Raw genomic sequence first — 22,663 nt, forward strand, 5'->3', positions numbered from 1 at the left:
AGGCCAGTATGTTACCGCAGGTGAAGCACTTCACCTGCCATGCCAGGCAGCGGTTTTGGCTGGCGGGGTGTCTCGGTGAAGGCTGCGCGGAGCCCTGGCTTCGCTGGAAGGCGCCGGCTCCGAGCCCCCCGCAGCATCACCGCGAGCCCCGGGAGCCGCGCGCCCCCCCGCCAACATGGCGTCCCTGACCCCCGCGCTTCCTCTTCCGGCCGGGTTGCCATGGCGCTGCCCCCCGGCCCAGCCTCCCCCCGCCCGCCGGTGTGTGTTTACATCGGGCAGGAGGAGCCGGAGCCCCAGCGCCGGGGGAGACGGGCACGCAGCTGCCGGCCGCCCGCCCTCCCTCCATCCCCTCCGGGCGGTGCTCCGGGAGACGCGGCATGAAGGTGATGCTGGCGGCTGTCCCCCGGGCGGGGGGTTCGGCTGGGCCGCGGCGGCTCCCGGCGGCTGCGGGGGGGGGCGGGGGCCGGGCCCGGGCCCCGGCGGTCACCGGTGGCGGGAGGTGGTGGTGGCCGTGCGCGCTCGTAACGAAGTACACAACTTCCAGAAGCTTCCAACTTCGCGGGGGATGTGGTGTCGCTTCTTGGGTCCGTCTCCCGAGAAAGAATCCCCCCTTCTCTCCATTAAAACCCGCATCGTTTCCTGTGGTACTGAGACGGGAGGGGAGTAGCGTGGGAGCCGGGGGAGGCTGCCTGCGCCCGCTGCCCTTCTAGGCTGGTGTGTCCCCAGAGAAATCGCCCTCTTTCCCCGGGCATCTTCTCTCACCCACAGCATCTCGTGGGCGGTTTCCCTCCCCGCTGCCGTGCGGTTCGTGCCTTGGTGTGCGGCCGGGGCTGCTCCGGCGCTCACCTGTGCTGCTGCTGCTCTCGCAGGCCCTTCCCTAAGCCTGCGTGAGATCGTCGCCTTTCGCCGTAGTTTGCTGTGGAAAACTATTAGGATAGAGAGTGACTAACCTGAGCCGGCTGTTGGTGTGGATGCCGAGGCCGGCTGGACTATAGAAGTAGTAATATATAGCATTCAGATGCAAGGCTGTGTATTCAGTTGTGTTGGTTAGGAGTCAGCAGTGCTGTGGTATTGCTTTTTCTTCACTTAATGTTGTCATATCTCTTTAATTTTCACGTCTATGACTTCTGTAGGGGTTTTCTGTCATTAATCAGTCTGAAACTTGAGACACAGCAGGCATTCCCTGTCTCCTGAATTTGTGTAGCAGTAAAAAAAATATGGATTAGCTAGGTTGTAAACTCTTTGAGGCAGAAACTGTATAAGTCTGTACCAGTCCCGATGGAGAAATTTGGCTCAGGCCTTCCTGCAAGCCTCTGAGTCAAGTAAGTGTGTGTTAGAAGTTCATCAGCTTGTGCAGGTGTTGGGTCTGGGAAGTGCATGTGTGGCAGTCACCGAGGTTAACAGCAATTGTCTTGGGCACCAGGGGCTCTTAACCACGAATGTCTGCACAGCTGGCAGATGAAAGCAAAGGGACAGTTTCAGAGTACATGCAACAAATATATGTAAAAAGATCCTCTACTTCTGTGCACTGTTATACTTTGTTGTGCATTTGTACGAAGCCTGATAGTAAAAAGTGTATTTTTTTCTTTCTCTCTGAATGTTTGTTCATTCCAGCAGTGTGGGATAATAAAAAGTATGTATTGAGAACGTTGTTGACAAACAGCGCTATGGCTTTGGGTGATTTGTTGACTTAAACTGTAAAACAAAAACCTCAGAGTGCTGTCTGAACAGTACATCCCGCTTGAGGTCAAGACTGAAAAGATTTCCTTCAGTTTCTGTTTTATTGCATGCAGAGTAAACAGCTGCTTATTCTTGCTAAGCCCACTACTTCTGCTGAATTCCTTTTTTGCCCCACAAGAGTGGGGAAAGCTCATGACTATTTAAGATGAGTTCATTCAAAATACAGCATGATGTGAGTGGAATCATGTTCTGACTGCAAGGAAAATGTGTCTGTTTGGGGGGAAAGTTGTTTGTTTGTTTTTAAGCAATCATTTTTCAAGTATAAGTACTGTGTAGAGCTTTTCAGTTTAAAAGGGTTCATGTTTTTTCTCTGAGAGGGTAATTTCTTTCAGTGCACATTTCTTTCCATGTGTGCCACCTTTTGCTGTGGCAGTTGCTTCAAGTTTCTTCTAGGTAAGATCATTGCAGATGCATGATTTAAAGTCTTAAGCTGGGGGTGGGGATAATTACCTTTTCATTTAACAAGTGGAATGCATTGAAATGTGTAGTATTTTCACCCCTTTAAAAGGGTAAGGAAAGGAGAAGTGAAAAGGAGGAAGAGGTGTCTGTGTGATGTGAGTTGGATCTGAATCCCTTTTAGGGGCCTGCCTGTGAGTAGTTCAGTGTGACTTTAAAACAAATAAGTTTTAAGTTTTTGATCATTGCAGGGAATACATCAGAACTAAGCTTTTCAAAAGTCATTGTGTCTATTTCTCCCCTAATTATATCTTGGGAAATACATTTGAGTTTGTGTGGTTTTAGCAGCACTGGCTTTCATGCTGAGCTCGTTGATGCTGGTTAGCATGTTGCTGAGAAGGCAGAGCAGTCCAAACAAAACAGGTTAATGTAGTATGTATCGAAATGGTCTGCCTACTTAGGGAAGGGAAGAAGCAGGCAAAGGTCAGTAAGTGGTAACATCAGGAGAGCTCTGCAGTAGAAGTGATCCTTTCAGGATCTGTTACTAATGTCTGATCATTGCTGAGGAAACTGAAGCTTGGTGTAGTTTATTTTTAACACAATCACGCAATAAGTATCCTGTTGAAAAGGTAGAGTGAAGTAAAGTAGTATGGTAAAGCAGTGCTTTAAAATTTGGTGTTGAAGCTGCACTGGATTCAAGATAGTATTTCTGTGTACTTTGTGTTCTCATGTATTTTGAGCTGTGTCCATGCTGAAGGTTGGTATCTCTGGGCCCTTCCAGGCTATGTAAAATACAAAACTGGTTAAAGTCCCTTTTCATGCTTTTTAGGACAGGAGTAAGAGGCAAACAGCTCAGACTGTGTCCGGAAGTGGACCTTTTCTGTATGTAGTAAAAAGTGATACCTTTTGAATATGTCAATAAAACTTGCTTTCCTTCAAGGGCAGATCATCCTGATGGCAAAGAAATACACCTTTCCAGGCTGCGTTAGGAGCCTGGGTAACATGTCTGTCATGTGGGGAGGGTGGTTCCATTTATTAGGGCAGTGAGGAGATAACCAAATCCCTGCCTGTCTATCACAGTCAGCTGCTAATTACTGTCCCACAATATATTATCTTTCCAGTATTAATCTCTTGTGGCTGAATGCTGGATTTCTCAGGTCTTAGGCAGCACTGGAGAAGGTTCTTGTGTCCTTGCTAACAGAACTTCTTCATGCTGTATTTTCAATGGGTGAATGAATTGAGGCATTAGGATAGTTCCTGGTATGGTTCTGCTGTGGTGACTCTTCTAACACTGCTCCTGTCACTGGTCTAACCTAAATCCAAAATCAGAGAAATTAAGGGCATTGAGAGTGGCAGGTCATACTGAAGTTCTTATTTGTGAAAGCAAGTTCACAATGTGATTTCAGTTAAGTAGCTGGTCCCCTCTTTATTGAAATGATTCTTCCAAGTAGAATGAGAGCTTGTGGTGCTTTGGCATGTGCTCACAGTTAAGTTATATAATCAGGGATACAACAAGTGTCATAAATGTGACATTTTACTTTGAGAAACTTAAAGCTATATTTAAGAGAAAGAATGTGAATTTACTGCCTATAGTTCTCTTTTTCTGACTGCCTGTGATAGTGAGTGTTGACAGATGAATTTTAGAGATCAAAATAAGGCAAGATATTTTGAAGATGCAGTGTCAAAATTTATGGAAAGCTCAAGTAAATATTTTTCTTGCTTGTGTTTACAGACAACTCTGTTCCTTAAGGATGTCATGGATTGTCCTGTCAAAATGATGTATATGTAACCTCTTTTTTACATGTGTCCAATCCTTTTTAGTAGGGCTCTTGATAGTTGAAATGAAAAGTACTTGGGAAAGGAACAGTGTATAAAAATAAGAGACAAGAGGCATTGCTTTCTGTGGAGTATATAGTAATATTTTGTTTTCCTAGCATGTAGTCCTAAATGTGGTCTAGGAATCAGGAGGAGCATGAATGTAAGTGATAGAGTAAAAGGGAACATGGAGTACGTATTCTGTAGATTATTTTGATTTAAATATTTGCCTGTGATTGGTCACATCTGTTTTTCTTTATTGTTGACCTGCCTTACAAACTTTGTAGTGGTTTTCTTTTCCAACATTTCAGCTGAATTTCAGAGAGATGGGAAGGGGTTACATACCTTCAAAGTTCTGGGCAAGGTATATTCTTACATAGATGAGGGCAAATAGTAGAGCTCTTAAGTTTCTTCAGAGGAAATGTTCTAATGGAACTTAGTGGGCATCACAGAAGTGGCTTGTGCTGGTGTTAGCAAATCTTGCAGTCTTAATGCATCTGCAGAGCTGCTCAAGGTCCAGTGCAATTCTTGAGCTTTCATTCATTCCAAAAACATTTTGGAGGGAGAACCTGTGCACCTCACAGATCTTCAAAAGTAAAAGGCAGTAGTTACCAAAAACTATTGCTTCCCAAATGAATTCTTACTTGTGTCTTCACAGTGATTGAGTGTTTTTTCTATCCGATGGCTGTTTGGTTGCTGAGTGTAGTAACTCTGGTTGGAATCTTGTATGCAGCAAGTTGTGATCTTTCTTACTACTTCTTGGAGTGAGTTTGGGAGAAAATGAGGTCTTTATGGAGCCTGAAATAAAAGGGGTGTTACTGCTGGCAGTGCTTATGGCAGTCAATTTTGATGTGCAGGCTAGGTGTGAAATTGGAGGGCTTAACAGTACCAGAAGATGTAGCTTTTGTTCTGTAGAGTCAGTAAATATTTTATCTGAAATGTTTCTTTTTTAAAACACTACAATAAGTGCATAGAATGACAAGCAACACTGGTCTTAAACAGCTCTGATGTGAGTTCAAAACTCGTTTGTAAGGAAGGAAATATGTAACTATCTAGCTATCAACAAAAATAATTTAAAAGTTGTGTGATAAATACATCATACTGCAATCTCCTAGCTAATTCCCAAATGCAGAAAATGCATTTTGAAATTCCTAATGAAATAAGGACACAGGAATAAGTTCTGTCCTGAATAAAATACCTCATATTTATCCTCAATTTCTAGCATCTAAAATTACTTTTGAGGGTTTTGAAACAACTTTTCAACTTCAAATGGATTTGCGGCTTTTTTTTTTTTTTTTTTTTGGTCTTATTTTTGAACAGGAAATTAATATTTTGTCAAGATGACTTGTGTTTCAAACTCTTGCAGTGATGTCTCTTGTGACTCTTTTGGGGGAGAATGCTCATATTTTTCAAGCTGTATATATGCTTATATATTTTGAATTCAAGTCTTATTGTAAAAATTCCAATGTTCTAGCTGTAAAAGCCCTTGAAAATTACTTAAATTTCAGCTTATTAAAGCTAAAATAGTAGTAGTGCACTTTTAAGGAAATAAATGCATGGGAATCAGGTCATGTGAAACCAGAATTACAGAAAACTTCTTAATGCATCTTTCCATACATATATATTTATATTTTTGTTGTTGTTATTGTGACCCTGTTGAGGGTAGTGAAAAGGCTATTACATTATAAGTCTCTAGCATGGTTGAGAAAATCTTAATGACCTCTGTCATATATGCCTATATTATTAGGCAAAGGACTTCCAGTTTTTCAGACAAATTTCTCACGCTGTCTGCAGCTTTCTAGAGTGATACTTCCACATCTGGTTAGGAAAATGGAGAATATTCTTTCTGCCGAGTGCATTATTTCATTTCTTTAGTCAGAGTAAAACTGGCATTAATCATTAAATCCATTTGTCAAGGACCAGGCTGGAAAAACACGTTTACAGGCTGGAAAAACACATTTCTACATAACTACACTTAGCAAACATACTTGTTTGCTAAGTGTAATGTAGAAAGTGCAATGAAACTTCAGGTCATCAAGTCTTATTATTGCTTACCTTTGGTTCACCAGCTCAATTTTCTGAGTGTTTTGGGTTTTTTTTACTTACTCCCTGCCAGAAATCTCTGACAGACAGATGATTGGCAGGATTTAGGAAGGCTTCTTCCCATTGAAGTTATCTAAATCAGTGACAGGCAGTTATGAGTTAATTGATATTTTGAGATTTCGTTATTGATATTTAATTGCTCTCAGATTGGTTTGCTGTGATGCAAGGTCATGCTTTGGTCCTGCATCATTCTGTGTTTCAGAAGAGTCTGTAGGTGTTTCTGTCAGAACTGTTTTGTCTATGTATAAGCCTGCCCCTAACACTTTGCCTTCATGTACCTTCTGTTTCCCGAACAAATGCTATTCAGCATGGTCAGTTTTTGAAGATAAACCATGTTGTGGAGAAGGCATACACTTCCCTGTGGAGGTAGTAGTTCAAAGGAGAATTGATAGCAAACTGTTCAGCCCCTTTCAGGGTAACGTCACACTGCTGCTGGCATCCTTTTGATAATTGCACTGGTTAACCTGCTTGGAGTGAGGAGTGTTCTCTCTGGGCCAGGTCAGTACATGATCAAATGAAATGTGGTTTGCTTGGTTTGGTTTTTGAAAGCCACTCTTACATTCTTTCTGTGCTAACATTGATTTAGGAGGTAAAATTCAGATGGAAAATAAATGGTCAATCAAGACAAAATTCAATACAATAATTAATTCAAAATCCAGAACTGTCTGATCTACCACTGAGCAGACTGTATTGGCTGTTTGTTGTACAGATGGTATTATCTACCCCATACAAAACATGGACATAAAAAGTGTAAACCAAACAGTTTACTGGCTTTCTGAATGGAGAATAGACTGTGGTGTCATTAGTACTCTTGAAAATTTATTTATGTCACATAAACCCTAATTTGGATTGCTGACAATACAAAGTTGTTTTATTGCTGTAAAAATAGGATTTGACTGTTCTGCTGAGAACAATAGAACTTAATCTTGACTTGGCATTTGCAACATTAAATCTTGCTCTCATTGCCTCTCTCCACTAGTCCTGTTGTCAGGACAAAATTAAGTGTTGTTAAAATTGTAGCCTCCCTAATGTGTTTGTCCAAATTCAGAAAAGAGCAAGTAATCTAAGCAACTTTTCTATTCTTTGTTACAGCGTACTTTGTGAACAAAGTGCTACAATTTTACACTACTGTCATCCTCAGCGTTTCTATTTCCGTGCTTTCCTTCAGTGTTCCAGGGGATTTATAACTGCAACTCAAATTCCCCTTGGGCTGAAACCTGGCACGGAAGCTCTCATTACAAGTGAACTTTGTTTTGCAAAATTAAAAGCAAAGCATCCATCAAGAGGCTTTCTTAAACATAGAGGAAAGCAAAAACACATGTTTATGGTTGCAGATCAATTTTATTCCCTCTGCAGGAAAAATCCAACTGACTTTGGAAATCCTGAAGGTGTCGGTGTGCAATCAATAATGATGGCAGATTCTGTGGAACGTTCCTATTGCTTTTAGAAAACTTTAAATTAAAGTCTTAATTCCTTAACATGCTGAAAATTCATTGCTGAAGTAAAAGCTGCAGCTGCAAACTGCCTAACAAAGGTACAGTGATATACTTGTTTCCAGTGTCTGAGCAGCAGAGAATATGGAGGTGGTTGGGTAGTTATGGGCTTCAGCTGAAGTACCTGTAGGTCCTCAGCTGCCTGGAAAAGGGTGTCACCATGTGGAGCTACCTACCCAGTGGTTGGTTGTTTAATTTTTATTTTTCTTTGAACAATAGCCCCTTTTTTTTCTGTAGGAATCAAGACCTTATGTAATTTTGTAAAAAGTAGAAAGGGCATTGTGAGCCACAAGCCATTTTCAGATACGGAAGATGGAACCATTTAATTTGTTTAAACATGAAATATCGAAGATAAGTTCTGAGAAACTTTGTAACAGTGACAAAGATAGAGGAGAGATCCCAAATTAAGTGTCATTAACGATGTCATTTTAGGAAAGCCTGATGAAGGTCACCTTCATCATTACTGGATCTGACAAGCCCTTTGGCATCTGCAAACATTCAGCCCAGTCATGATATGTATCATCTCTCACCCATTTAGAGAAACTGAAGTTGGGGTGAAAAGAGCTGGGGTTTTGTTTTGTGGTGCTAGGAAGGGGCAAAGTATGCAAACGTGCTGGAAACTGTGGGGTTTATTCTTGTGAATGTGAAATAAGTATTCTTTAAATCTGATACAAAAATAGCCAAGGCTTTCACTTTGGTAGCACTTAACAAACTTGTCTTGCCTTTGGGGATTACTTTGCTTCTTTCTTCACACAGACCCACTGAGTCTTGTCATTCTTCAGGGGTGCATCTAATCTTTATGATTATTGGTTGACATATGTTTGATACTGTATAAAAAAGATGTTGGACCTGTGCTGGGAAGCCTACAAGTGAAATCACAGATGTGGAGGTGTGAAGCCCGGACTGCCACTTATTTTCCTCTGCTTAATTGCTTTATTGGAATTCTGCCGACATCGAATACCAGGTCTGAAAGTCACTGTTAGACAGGACAGAGGACATGTGATTTATGCTGGCAGTTGAGGATTTGCATAGAAAGAAGCAAGTTTGACCTTCTGGGCTCTTAAGGAGAGGCTTTAGGAGGAATGAGGCAGTTTCTTGCAGTGGAAGAAGTGAGATTCTAGGCTCAAGTCCAGAATGTAAATGAATAATGTCAGAAAGGAGAAACTGGAGTAAAGTGTTTAGAAGCAAGAATGGAAACATGAAGGTTTAGATCAGGAAACAGATACCATTTTCACTTGAAAATGCACAGGGAAAGTAGTAGCTAAAGCTGCAGATTTTAGAATTATTTCTAAAGTATAGACTCAGAACTGAGACAGTAAACTGCTGCTGAATCCGCCATGACTGTGAGCTTTAGATTCCTCCAGCTTCTGTTCTGAAAGGGGAAAAAGATTACTAATAAGTTTGAGTATAATGGAGAAGAGTAATTACATGGTGTATTTCCTTCTGCTTTTGCTTATGGTAGGGCATTTAAAAAATTTTTTTGTCTTTTCTGAGTTGAGTAGGAATGGCAAGAAGGAACAGAATTGTAAGATACGTGGTTCTCAGAAGAAAATTTGAAGTTATTTGTCCCAAACTCATTCAATTTGATTATTAATGTTTCACAGGATGTATTTTTTTTTTTTTTTAAATTTTTTATTGCCCTCCCTCATTATTGCCCTTCTTGGACTTTGTTTTGGAGTCTTGTATTTTGCTACTCATTAGCAAAATGAATTTGTGACTCGGTGAACAGTCAATCGACAGACTTCAGTCTAAGATTATATACCATAGTTAATGTAATGTTAAGTACTAATGTAGAGTCTGAAAGGCCTAAAAGTAGTGGTGGTGCAGGTAGGACTTTTTGGTTGCTTTGAGATGGCCTGTAGCGACTGTTTAGAAAGATGAGCCACACTGGGGCATTTGCAGTGACAGTCTCATGTTGACATTGACTTGCAAGCAAAATGAACTGACACTGATCACTTGGTGTTGGGATTGACTCCTTTACTCTGTGGGTATTTTGAGTACTTATTAATCTGCTGAGACCAAGATAGTATGGCTCTTTTTGTGATGAACCATGCTGATATCATTTGTTACTACAAATGTGGTGATAAACAGAGCTCTTGGTTTCGGTGTCATAAACATAACACTGTACCTTGTGGAAAATGCTGACTCTGACTGATAGGAACTTGCTTTCTGTCATGCATGGATTTACCACAGCACTTGTAAAATATACAGTCTTTAAATATACTGAAAATCTGAGCATATCACTGAAGTTCTGGTCAGAATTATTTGCAAAGTATTGTATCTTGTGGAAGAGCATGAGGTATACTCTGAAATGCTTGTATGCCATTTGTCACACTTGTTTAGTTCAGTACTGGCAGTCCTCTCTAGCCATAAATACATAGCCTTCTATGAAACACATTATAAAGCCACGAATTTGCCAGGTCACAGCAGTCCATAGTATTTGGGTTAAACTGCATTGTAAGGTCAGTAGTCATGCAGTGTGATCAGAACAGGGGATTGTATGTTTCTCAGGCAGTTTCTCAGAGAATTCATGTAGGGTTTTTCTCTTGGTCTTTATCATTTGCTGAGTTCCTGCAAAGCTTTTCAGCTTCCTTAAGAGTTCATTGAAACTGTTGGGAGGGACAGAGTGAGGTGCCTTTAAATCTCACGTCTTTAACTTCGTTTTGGAAGGGTGGGTGTTGCCTCTGCTTGAGTTTACTTGTTCTTGTTCAGCTTGGAGATTGTGTTAAGATATAACATAGAAAAGTTGCCACTAAGTTTTAATAGTGCTCATAGTCAGAAACTCATCAAGTGCTGAAAGGAATTGTATGAAGTGCTTGCTTGCTGAGGGCAGGGACTGTCTTTGGAGAGCCAAGACGTTTTTCTTAGTTATATGTTCCTCGGCTCTGCACCATAACCTTACTTTCTGTAATAATACCTGTTCAAGCTTGTGCTTCTCCAGTGTTTCTAGCGAGGAACAGAACCTCATTCCCAATTTAAGAGGCTATACAAAACCTAAATAATTGAAAGAATGTTGTACAGCTAATATCTACTAATGTTTCTGAACTGTTGATACATCTTCCTGCATCCTAGATGTTCCTAAGGGACTGTCAAAGCAGAAGCAATCTGGGTACATTCCTTCTGCCACAGCTGCAGCTCCAGAGGATTTTTATAGAACCTGCAAGCCAATAGCTTACAGTTCTGTGCATCCCATTCCCCTACTTGTCTGTCAAAGGTCCTTAAGAATGAAAAAAGAAAATGTAACTGATGCCTCATTCTTGAAATGATAGTGTAAAAAGAAAGCTTGAGACAAAGTTGTTGGACTCAACATAATTATAAGCCTTCTTAGAAGATGATTTCCTGGATTTTTTGCTTGTAGTAGATGACTGTGCTGCAAAAACTGTAGGTATGTTAAATATTGATTACCAAGCTTGCAGCAGGCCCAGTGAATTGAACTTGGCAGACGTAACTAAAAAAGCAATGGACATGCTAACACACACAAAAAAGCTATTGTAAAGAGAATTTGTAATCGTGTTAATAACACCTGTCAGTGTTTGAGCCTTTAGTATTACTTCTAGATATGCATATGAGAACCTAGAATTTCATCTACTGTTAACTGTTTTACATTTTAATTAGTGAATCTCAGTACCTGTGTTGGGTTGACCCTGAGTTGATGGACAGTCTTTAAGACCAATTACGCTTCTCACAATTTACATATTTAAACCGCACAGAAAGGTGGGATTTCCCCTTTGGTCGGAGCTCGCTTGCTGGAAGGTGGGGGGGCTCCGAGCCTCCCGGCCCCGCCGGGCAGGGCCGGGGCCACTGCCCCTTCCCCCTTTCCCACCACTGCGGCACGGACCCTGGGTCGCTGGGGGGGACTGTCCCAGAGCCGCAGGCAGCTAAAACCAGCCATGGACTGCTCACAGCTAAACCCATCCAGCGCGGCTTCTGGGGACAGGCGGGTCCTTCTCCTCTCCATGCGGAGCCGGCAGAGTCAACGGGAGCCGGCAGAGCCTCCTGTCTGCAGCCAGCACACTTCGTGCTGAACTGAAGAGGACACCACACAGCCAGCAGCACAAAGGGAGCGAGGCTTTCCCCACCGTAAAGCCTGAACAAGAACACCCTTCAACGTGGCGGCTTCAGAGTCAGAGAGAAAGAGAAGTGAGTCCCGTGGGACGGAGCTGAGCATGGCGGCGGGAGAAAAGAGGGCGGTGCCGCGATTCTGGCGCGCAGCTTAAAAGAAACCTTCTTGCATGCCGTGGTAAGAAACTGTAATACCACAAAACTGTTTGTCTCTTTAATCCATTTGAAGAACATGGGGGGATGGAGTATCCTCGTGTGCCTGTGAAGTTTATGAAGAGTGCCTATGCCAGGCTATATAGAAGTAGTGAGAGGCTGTTAGAGACTTGTGGCGAAGAAAAGCCTCTGTGTGCAGGCCAAAATAACTTATCCTTAAAAAGATGAATAACCCCATGTGATGGCCCATGTTTTGTAGTGTGAAAGAACTATGAAATTCTTCATGGGAGAGATGTTCTACACACAGCAGACTGTTTGTTTCCGGGCGGGTCTGCTATTGGTGGCAGTTTGGGAACCACGTGCAGCTGAAGGAAAACCCTTTTTTCCTTAAGCATAAGAGAGAGACTTTTCAAGAACTGCAACACTGACTAACATCCCATGTTCTGTTATCCCTTATGTGAGCTGGGTAAAAGGAGAGAAGTGCTGGAAGGAGGGGGGGGGAGGAGTTTACTTTAATTTTGTTTTGTTGTTTTCTCTTTACTTTTAATTCTGTTAGTAATAAAGCTCTTTCATTGTACTGCAACTGTTTAAGGTTTGTGCCTGCTTTGCTTTTCTCCTAATTCTTATCTCACAGAAGGAAAATAAGTAAATAATGAATATTTTGAATCAAAACCACTACATTTAATTGGTGTTTCCGCCCGGTTTCGAACTCAACCCGCTACAGTACCAAACTATGCACACTTACTCACTGGCCTCAGTGTAGACAGACATGCTGAAGTCTGATAAACTCTGATGTTTACCAGACTACTTTTAGAAGCTCCCTGTATCATAGGTGAATATATATAGTGGTAAGATGTCAGTGAGATAAGAACTGGAGTTATTCTGTAGAAAACATTTCTAACTTCATTTTAGGAACTAGGAAATCTCAAGATTTCAAGGTTTCTTGCAAAAAAATTCTTGAAAAACTTAAAATTGGTCATTACTTGACATGTCCATGCTTCAGTTTAGACTTTTCCTTTTTAACATCAAATTGAGAAAAAAATTGTAAATAGGATTTTTTGGGGAAGAATTCTCAAAACCACACAAGAAATGTATACCAAATACAGTTAAAATATGCTGTGTTATGATTAAGTGTTTCTGAGTAGTGGAAAAAAAAATTCCTCAGAAATTCTGGTCATTTCTGTTAGATATTCAGAAGGTTCTGTAGGAGTAGTAGTCTTGGATTGAGTATTCTTCTTCTGTAGTATTCCAGTAGCAAGTGTTAAAAGTTTTGAATTGGAGGGAAATAGGTGATGGCAAACAGTGTCTCAGCCGTGAACTTCGTGGTGTTCTGTAATGGGCCCTGTTTTTCTCACAGCTGGATTTGTTAATATTAGCTTAGGTACAAGGCTGACCTTCATCTAAGATAAATCTTTGTTTTGGAGTAAGTGTTGTCAGTGATAACCACCATACCGGAGTGTTGTATTGCTAGTGAACACCAAGCAGTGAGTAGTTCATGCATGAGGAAGGAAAAAACCATGGTGCCACCACTCACTTTTGATAGCATTTTGCATCCTCTCTGTGTTTATGTAGATGACAACAACTGTAACCCAAAGGAGCATCGCTTATCATGGGCTGTTGTTGGGAGGAGCTACTAAGCAGGTTTGTCTTGTAGGAAATTGAGAATACTGACTATTTTGAAGAAGGAAAGATAATGCTTTTCTTGCTGGCCTTTCCATAGTCTCTGGAAGTTGGATTGTCTCCTTGGGCAGCATATAGTTGGCATGTGCAGATGGCTTTTACTTATTTAAAAAAATTAAAATAATGTTGGTGTTGTAAACCAGAAAGTACAGGCACAGGATTCACATTCAGGACCCCTTCTAGTTTAGGAGTTCCGTAGCTGTGATTCAGAATGTTTCCAAGGCAAATATTTGTGCCTCATGTCCTACATGTCTAAATGTTTTATATGAAAAATAAATGTTCTAATCTGGTATACTGCTGTAGCCTCATCTTCCCTTTGTGTTTTCTCTCTGTGGCACTGATGGGTAGGAAAGAAGTGTAAATTCTTATATTGCCTGTGGTTGATGTAGAAACTTATTCAAGTATATACTTTATATTCAATTTGTTGGTCTTATACAGAATTGTTTACATGTTTTTAAAATCTGGATCACATTATTTAGTTGAACTGAGGAGATGGTTAAGTCTTGATGTTGATTACTGACTCCTGGGTTTAATGTTTTGGTTTTTTTTAATTGGACTAAGGCAACTTACTACTTCCCCATCTGTACCTTGTGGTAAATACTTTTTTCCCTTTCTGTGATAGTTACTACAGGGCATGACAATGTTTGAACTGTTCACTGACCAAAGCTGGGCAGTGTTGATACCAGGTGTTTTTAAGTGAGGAGAAAGAAGTAAATATCTTAGGTAAAACTTGCATAGTCATGGATGGCAGAAATCCGCATCATGGTCCTGGCACTGTCACAGTAGACCTGTACACTTCACCTGGGTGGTCTCTTTATTCCTGCTATAAAACATCTGAAAAGCTTTGTGGTACTTTTTGTTTTCATGTCCATTTTGTTGATAAAAAGGGGAATGAATGGAAATGTGAGCTACTTGTACAAAGGATGGAAGTGTGTTACTCTTCATAATGTGCAAACTGAGGAAAGGGAGGAAGTAGCCAATGCTGTTGGGGGTAACCTCGCAGTCACATTTGGAAAGAATGAAAATGAATGCTGCAGCTTTAGGGCTATGAACCCCTTTTCTTCCTGAGTTCAAATAATAACATTTTGCAAGCTGTTGATGTACCAGCTGTATTTCTGTAACATTCCAGCTGCGTATGTTAATACACATTTTCAGATAGTTCAGACTACAAACCCAGTCATGTTTTCAAAGTGCAAAAAAAGCTTCATTTCCTAATGACTGCTAAGTCATTTCACTCTTTCGTTGTTTCACTCTTCACTGTACTAACATTGTAAAGAAAATCAGGGTTTTTTTTAAGGAGTCCTCTAGCTATGCCTAGTGTTTACTCTGCTGTTACTTAAAAAAAAAGGTAAGTTGGGGGGAAGCAGATGGTGGGGTTTTTTCCTGTGATAGTTTGAAACTGAAAAAGCAACTACATTTTTATAGCTCCACATGTCATGAAAATATTGTGTGTGTAAAGTGAGTTCAGCTGCAAATCTTTTAACTCTGTTTGTGTCCTTCCAGCAGTAACATTGCAGGCTCTTTACAGGATCATGAAGGCTGGAACATGGAAATGCAAAACCTGGGAGGGCAGTCCAGTAGTTTTTCAGGAATGGTTAGTTCGGCATATTACACTTGGACACACAAATGGATGTATTTGGCTTGTAGGGGAAAACTCTCTGGTCAATGGACCTGCATAGGTTATAAGATTGTAAACCAGTTTGCTTTGTTTTCTTTTGAAAAAAAGTGGCATTTCAGAATCAGTCTTGATAAGACAAAGATAAGTGTTTTTCCCTGAAAATTCCAGTTGATGGTGAATCTGTTGGTACCATTGATAAATAGACATTTTAATTTATTATTGCATTATGTGTTTTGGAAATAATAATTTAGAAATTGTGCTTTACTGTTCATTTTCTGGTTTTCAGTCAATTAAGACCCTTGTAACTTTGTATGCCATCTTGAAAAGTCCTCTTTTTTTTTTTTTTTTTTTTTTTACTTTCCCCTTTCTGTATTTTAACTACAGACAAATCTCCTAGCAGCTTTCTTTCTCATCAGCTAAAGTGAGCTCCTTGTGTCCTTACTGTCTGGCATATTCTCTAGTCCTCTACCCATTTTTGTGGTTCCTGTCTGAGCTTTCTCCAATTTATCCCCTCTTGCTGTTCTGTTCTGCAGGGCCCTAGCTTAGAAACACAGATGGTGGATGATGAAACTGAGACTACAAGTGAAGAATTGCCTCCTCATCTGCGGGAAGAGCCTCCCGAAGGTACAGTGCTTGCAGTCAATATAAACTCTTTGCAATAAATTGAGGAAAATGTTCTGGCCAAGAAGTCTGATTTATCTGTCTGATTTGAACCTATATCTGCCTGTTTTCTGAGAGGGATAAAGCTTTGTCAGAGCTGACAGTTTAGCCAACCTCCCAGCCAGAGGCTAGTGAGCCCCTAAGCCTTCTTTTGCATTCAAAAGAAGGCTTTACCCACTGAGGTGCAGACACAGTTCTGCATGCTCTTTAACAATATGGCTTCTGATTAAAATTGTCTTGCTTGATCATCCTGTCTGCAGGCTTAGGAAGAAAATACTTCCTCTACTGTCTTGTTTGTGATGTTCTGAGTCTTCGTTAGGGGAGACTTCCTAAGTAGTCATTTCTTGTCTCTTTACCTCTCTCTGCAGCATCCTGCTATGGAAATTGTCCCCAGCAGAGACTTGTCAAAGTTAGGTATTCTAGTGATTTTGTTTCTTTTCTCTGTCTCTCTTGGAAGCCAGTTTAGCCATCTGAGGAGAAGGCAATGAGATGCTCTCTGTCAGCAGGAGGCTCAAAAATGCCAATTTTAATTAAAAACCTTGTTTGCAATGACATGCCCTGGATTTATACAAGGAACAGATCTTTTCCCGCTGTGCAAAAGTCGCAGACATTGTACATACGCAACAAAATAGGTGTTGCTTTCTTTTGAATAGAAGCTGCTAACATTGCTGCAAGTGATGATCCATCCTGAGCTTTGTCTTCAGTTCAGTGGCTTTTAAGACACAATCACTCATAATCACTGTGGATGGCTTAAACAAGCCAGAGAGTGCTGAGATTCTTAGCAACTTACTGTTAAAATACCATGACATGTCTCTGGGAAACATTAAATGTGCTTTATATTTTTCCTTTAAGAGAACAAGATGCTGATACAGCGTTTATACTGACAGCCATTCTTAAAGGGAATATGAACCAAGTGGATGGTTTTAGGAAGTTGCTACTCCCCTCGTTTCTTGTTGAGCATTCTGTTAAAGTTTTCGTATTAAGTTGTAATTTCTTCTGCCATTTCATATACTTTGTGTTGACAATTACAGTATATGGAGGTAAGTGAAAGGTAGGTTTCTTTTGCAACTCTTATGAAACCAGAAGGAAATAAATGTGGAGGATGTTGTGATTATTCTATATATTCATGGAGGATATAATATTAATATTCCCTCCCCTTCCTTTCTTTGTAAGTAATGCCAAGTCAGCATGTAATGACAGTTCGTTGTTGAAATAAGAATTCTGGTCACTAGCCTAAGATGATGATTACGTGAATCTGGAGACTATATCCTGGAATGTAAAACCTATCTTGTCTCATCAGTTTATCAGGAGTAGGCTTAGATTTTGGACCATGGCCTTGACTTGTGTAATCAGAAGGGTTTTTTTCTATGTGGCTCAGTATTTTTGCAAACTAACTTTTTTAATTGAATGTAAGTGCTTTTGCCTGCATCCCTGCTGGTTTGAATGACAGTGAAATACCAGTGTTAATATTCTACTTCTGTGACTTACTGGATGGTCCGGGGGAAGTATGTGGTCTGGATATACCCACTTTGCTGGTGTGAGGAAAAAGAACTCTAGCAGTTGAGCTGATTTGGTTAAGCAGTGATACAGTAGATAAAGTCTGAGCTCAGTATGTACCTTTTGAATTTACAATGATGTCAGGAGTAGCAAAATAGGAGGGATGCTGAGAGCACAACTGAAACTAGAGTCTGCTTGGGAGAAGAAGTGGAAAAATTTGTCCCAAATGAGAGCAATCCAGCTTATGCTGAATTTATAGCTGACTTTGGGTATTGGTGGAGTTGAGTAATAGAACTGTTGCTTAGAAGCTCATGTCTACCAACATAGACCAACCAGAATTACTATAAAGAACATGTAGTTGCAGGAATGATTGCAAATATCTCATGAAAGAAAAAGAACTCTGAAGTTCTTTGTCAAATACCGTTCAGAGTACTATCTTATCTTTGCTGCTCTTGAGATTTCTGGTTTCTTCTGATAGCACTTCCCTAGTTAAATCAAATGCTTTGCAATACATAACAATATTGTTGTGACTGCTGCACTCCTGTTTCCTGGGATCTCTGAGTTGGAGACCATGTCTGCTTGCCTTCTGGTAATGAGTGCATAAGGGATGGAAGGCTCTCCAGAGTCTCTCTGTTTAGCACAATTCATTATTTCACCAGACTGCATCATAATAACTTCATTTCTTATCTTGCACAGCATATCTACTGCCCTTCTAAAAGGAGGGGAATTGGAAGCACTGTTCTATTGTAAATATTGCAGTAAAATAACAGTTCATGGCTTGTCATATTTCTAAACAGTGTGCTGCACCATGGCCTTCTACAAATAACGGGATGATTTTACATGTCCATCATGTGCATAACTAAATGGAGTAGGTGTATGTGTGGGTAACAACTGGTACGGAATAACAAACGTTGGTCCCAGGCGCAGTGTGGCAGCCTGGCGGCATTTGAGGCAAGAGAAATACCAAATGAGAGATAGCCAAGACAGAGGCTGGTATCTGTGTGTCTCTTTATTTTATCTGCCGTTAAATTTAACTTTTTTTTATATTTAAGTAGGTCAACAGAGCAAATGAGTTAGAAGTACAGCTCCTGCCGGATACCGTGCGTGGTATTAGATACCACAAAGGGCGTTTTGCTGTGTGCGGAGGATGCGCGCTTAGGGCAGCGCTGCTGCGCGGAGCCCGCCGCGGGGAGCGGCAGCGGGGCCGGGGAGCCGCGCGGGGGCGCTGCAGGCCCGGCCATGCCGCGGCCGGCCCGAGCCCGCATTCCCGGCGGCGCTCGCGCGCGTCCCAGCCCGCCGGAGAAAGTGCTCAAACCTGTTAGCGCCGCTCCCGTGAGCTGCTTTGCGGTATTACAGGGGAAGCCTTCCACGCTCTGCCTCAGGAAGGCTGTTTATGCCCTAACGATACTTTACCTTTTGACATCGTGATCCATCTGCCAAATTCACTTTTTTTTTTAATTCCCCTTTCGTCTTTAGTATCTCTACGATCCTTTTAACATACGGGTTTTTTTTTCCTCCAGTCATTTGAAAGGCAGGCACGGGGGAACAATAGCAATTAGCATCTGGAGTGCTGGTGCACTTAGCACTTCACAGAGCGGGCTGTGTAGGGCAGGTTTCCCATCACCAACCAGCGAAGAGCTGTGAGCTCTGCAGAGGAGTGCACTGCTCTAAATTGTATGAACTCCTTCCTTCTTTGCAAGAAATTTAACATGGCTGGTCTGTGTTGCCACATGTCTGAGCTACTTTAATGTAGATTCTGTGTCATCTTGAATGTTAAATGGAAATGTGATTGCAGTGAGAGAACTAGATTTAGTTACTCAAGTACAGCAACACCTTGCTGTACCTGTTGCTTCTTTATTCTCCAGAGTTCTGTTGCTGATCATTTAATACAGTGCAATGTTAATTGATATGATCACTTCGCTTTTCTGTCCTTTTCCATTGAATTAATCAAGGAAAGCGTTAGCAATGAACACTGGTGGTGACTAAATCTTCTGTGACATTCTCTGTTATGAAATGTCAGCACCTCCTTTGTCGGATGACTCAGATCTGATCTCTTCTATTGGATGAATCAGTAAACCTTATCTTGCTTGATAATTAAGGGACTGGTGCAACTCTCCTATGAGGAAAGGCTGAGAAAGCTAGGACTCTCCTGCCTGGAGAAGAGAAGGACTGGGCAATCTTAATGTGTGTAGGTGTTAGAGGGGAGTGTGTAAAGAAGTTGGGTCCAGACTCTTTTCAGTAGTGCTTGGTGGTAACAGGACAGGAGGCAATGACAAAAATGGAAACACAATTAAACGTAAGGGAATGTTTTTTTCCCACTGTGAGGGTGATCAGACACTTGAATGGGTTTCTCAGAGAGTTTGTGGAGTCTCCTACCATGGAGACATTCAGAAGTCATCTGGACATAAGAATCCTAGAGTTGTTTGGGTTGGAAAGGACCTTTAAAGGTCATCTAGTCCAACTTCCTTTGATGGGCCAGGACATGAGCAGGACATCTTCAACTAGACCAGGCTGATCAGAGACCCATCCAGCCTGACTTGGAATGTTTCCAGAGGTGGAGCATCGATCACTTCTCTGGGCAACCTGTTAGACTATCTCACCACTCACACTGTAAAAACATTCTTCCTTATATGTAGTCTGAACATGGTCCTCAGTGACCTGTTCTAAGTGACCCTGCTTCAGTAGGGAGGTTGGACCGGATGATCTCCAGAGGTCCCTCTCAACCTCAACCATCATGTGATTCTTTACTTCATACGTACTATCTCTGTGTATTTAAAGTCTCTTTCTGAAGTTTCTGCATATATTCCCCATTTATTACACTAATTTTTGTGGGAAAAGTAGCTTTGCTCTGCCAAACTGCTGAAAACTATGCATTACAGGAGTGTCTACCTTGTCGATACTGGGGCATTGCTGTAGTTTGTTTTGGCCTTACATTGCTAGGTAGTACTGTGTATATTAAAGCTCATTTCGAGGTGGTATGGTCTGGTTGCAAAGCTATGCCACTGGTTAACAGTGGTAGTCCCTCTTGGAATTTACAAACCAGTGTTTTCTTCCATGGCCTTTAAGTACTAAGCGTGAAGGTTTTATCATCCAACTACTATGATCAGTTTGCAATAAGCCTGAGTATTGTGTCTGTACCGTTTGCTACCTCTTCTGTAGTTTTCAGACCTAGCAGAGATGTTCCTTCTTTGTTGCAGACAGATTGGGCCTTGTGGAGTAAAGTTTTATTAAAAGCAATGGGTCTTAGCAGCTCTGCAGCATATAACAGATCTTGGGAAATTTACTTTCCAAGTAACTGTGGTGTTCTTAATTCAAATTGTTTTACACTTGCTGTGGGTAAAGAATACACAGAGATAGTTATTGTAAATCAGATGATTTGCAGGAGTTTAGAACATAGTATCTTGTGTGAGCCTTATAATCTTCCTCCATGGAGGCATGTAGCCTTCTCTGCTGTTTTATATCTTCTGCAGGATAAAACTATATTGCGTGCTTCTGTAGGAAGCTTTAGGACTCCTTATCCACAGTTTGAGAATCTCCAGTCCAAAGAATATGGGAGTTTTGTAGATTGCTCATTCAGGATTGAGTTTTGATATAAGCATTTTACCTAGATGTATTATCTGTACAGATCTAATGAAATGAAGTACAGTTGTATTTCAGTTGAGGTACTACCATCCATTTGAAATGTCTGAAATTAATTAGACTGTTAACTTCATGTTGGTGTATTCTCTTATAAGAACATGACAATTTATTGAAACCAGCAGATGCCAGAAGAACATGCCTTTTCAGGCATCTCATCTATGATGAGACCTTCAGTTGAAGTTCATGATACAGGTATTTAATGTTAAAAAGATATATGCCTATAAACAGTTTTGATGAATGGGTGGCACTTTTCCTATTTTATTGTTGGGCCAAATGTCTGCTGCAACAATTGCCATACCAAGATTTAAATGATGCAAACTTTCTCTGCACTGTTTTGCATCTTCTTATTACAAGTAATGTTTAGTATGTTTGTCTCCAAACTGCCTATATCCAAATAACCTCAAAGAAATGACCTTGGAAAATGATGCAGTTAATAGCAGTTCAATTTCCTTTCAGTATCAAGCTTTCTGCTAAATTCTGTTGCCTTTTCTGGTGTTACATCACTTAAGGAAGTTGCCTGTGGCACTTAGTGTTGTCTACGACATTCTTAGGTAAGTATGTGTGTATGTAGTCTACCAGACCAGTATCTTGAGGTTCTGTGAAGCTGGCAGTGCAAAGCTGTGGTATCTGCTAAGCTCTCCTCTATTTTCCTGACTCAAATCACTCTCTTCAGTGTGCTACCTCATCAGGTCCTACAGTTAAATCCTTCTACAGGGGACCTCTTTAAATGATGTGCTTTTTTTGTCTAATGGCCCGTTAGATGTTTTCAGCCTGGATTGACCTCTGCAGTTCTGTGGTCATGTAACCAAAGCAAAAGACTGGGAAAAGGGAAAACTATAATCTCAGCAGTGTGGCCTGGCAGCCAGGAGGTCCAGCCATGTCCTGGAGTGCATCAGGGACAGCATCACCAGCCAGGCAAAGGAGGGGATTGTCCCGCTCTGCTCTGGCACAACTCAAGTCCTGGGTACACTTTTGGGCACCACAATGTAAGAAAGACATTAAACTGTTAGAGAGCATCCAAAGAAGGGCTGTGAGGATGGTGAAGGGCCTGGAGGGGAAGCCATATGAGGAGTGGCTGAGGTCACTTGGTCTGTTCAGGCTGGAGAAGAGGAGACTGAGGGGAGACCTTATTGCAGTCTGCAACTTCCTTTGAGGGGAAGAGGAGGGGCAGGCACTGAGTAAGGGGAGGTTTGCGTTGGGTATTAGGAAAAGATGCTTCACCCAGAGGGTGGTTGGGCACTGGAACAGGCTCGCCAGGGAAGTGGTCACAGCACCAAGCCTGAGAGAGTTCAAGAAGGGTCTGAGCAGTACTCTCAGGCACATGGTGTGAGTCTTGGGATTGTCCTGTGCAGGGCCAGGAGACGGACTTTGATGATCCTTTGGGTCCCTTCCAACTCGGGACATTCTGTGATTCCTAGCTCTACTGTTGACTTATTCTGTGGCTCTAGTCAAGTAGTTTGGCCTTCCTTGAACCATAGTATTATTTGTGTATGAAACAGAAATTGCTGTTTGTATTTAGAAATGAGGAGGGTGAAAAAGTAAACTGTAAGTTTTTGGGCTTTTCGAGGTGGAAGATACTTGAAAATTGAAACAGAAATGGTGATCATAATGTATAAATAATACAAAACTTTGCCTGATACATAACTTGTCCATTTTTTCCTTTTATTCTTTTTTGTCTTTTTGAGTCCTCAGAAAGGTGATTGGACTTGTCAGATAACCTTAAGTAGAAAGGCAGGTTTCTTAAAAGTCAGAAAAAGAAATTAGCAGTGAGCTGTCTATTCTTTGGAACTGGGACTTTATGTACCTG

The 22,663-nt window shown here is 41.3% G+C and overlaps 1 protein-coding gene across 3 annotated transcripts in view; it reads left to right on the forward strand.

Annotated features, from left to right (window-relative positions):
• The first annotated feature begins 204 nt into the window (after positions 1-204).
• Positions 205-22,663, forward strand: part of LOC104698284 (transmembrane protein 263-like) — a 208,698-nt gene continuing 186,239 nt past the window's right edge. Inside the window, exons 1-3 of one of the 3 annotated variants that reach the window (XM_039552034.1) lie at positions 205-383; positions 14,946-15,036; positions 15,594-15,684. In XM_039552034.1, coding sequence (XP_039407968.1) covers positions 14,989-15,036; positions 15,594-15,684 — 139 coding nt within the window. In that variant the 5' untranslated portion in view covers positions 205-383; positions 14,946-14,988. Of the gene's footprint in view, positions 384-14,945; positions 15,037-15,593; positions 15,685-22,663 lie in introns of those variants that run through there. The other 2 variants (XM_039552035.1, XM_019280459.3) reach the window with 2 other exon arrangements.

The sequence above is a fragment of the Corvus cornix genome, chromosome 5, assembly GCF_000738735.6.
Source record: "Corvus cornix cornix isolate S_Up_H32 chromosome 5, ASM73873v5, whole genome shotgun sequence".
In the NCBI taxonomy this organism is placed as follows: Eukaryota; Metazoa; Chordata; class Aves; order Passeriformes; family Corvidae; genus Corvus; species Corvus cornix.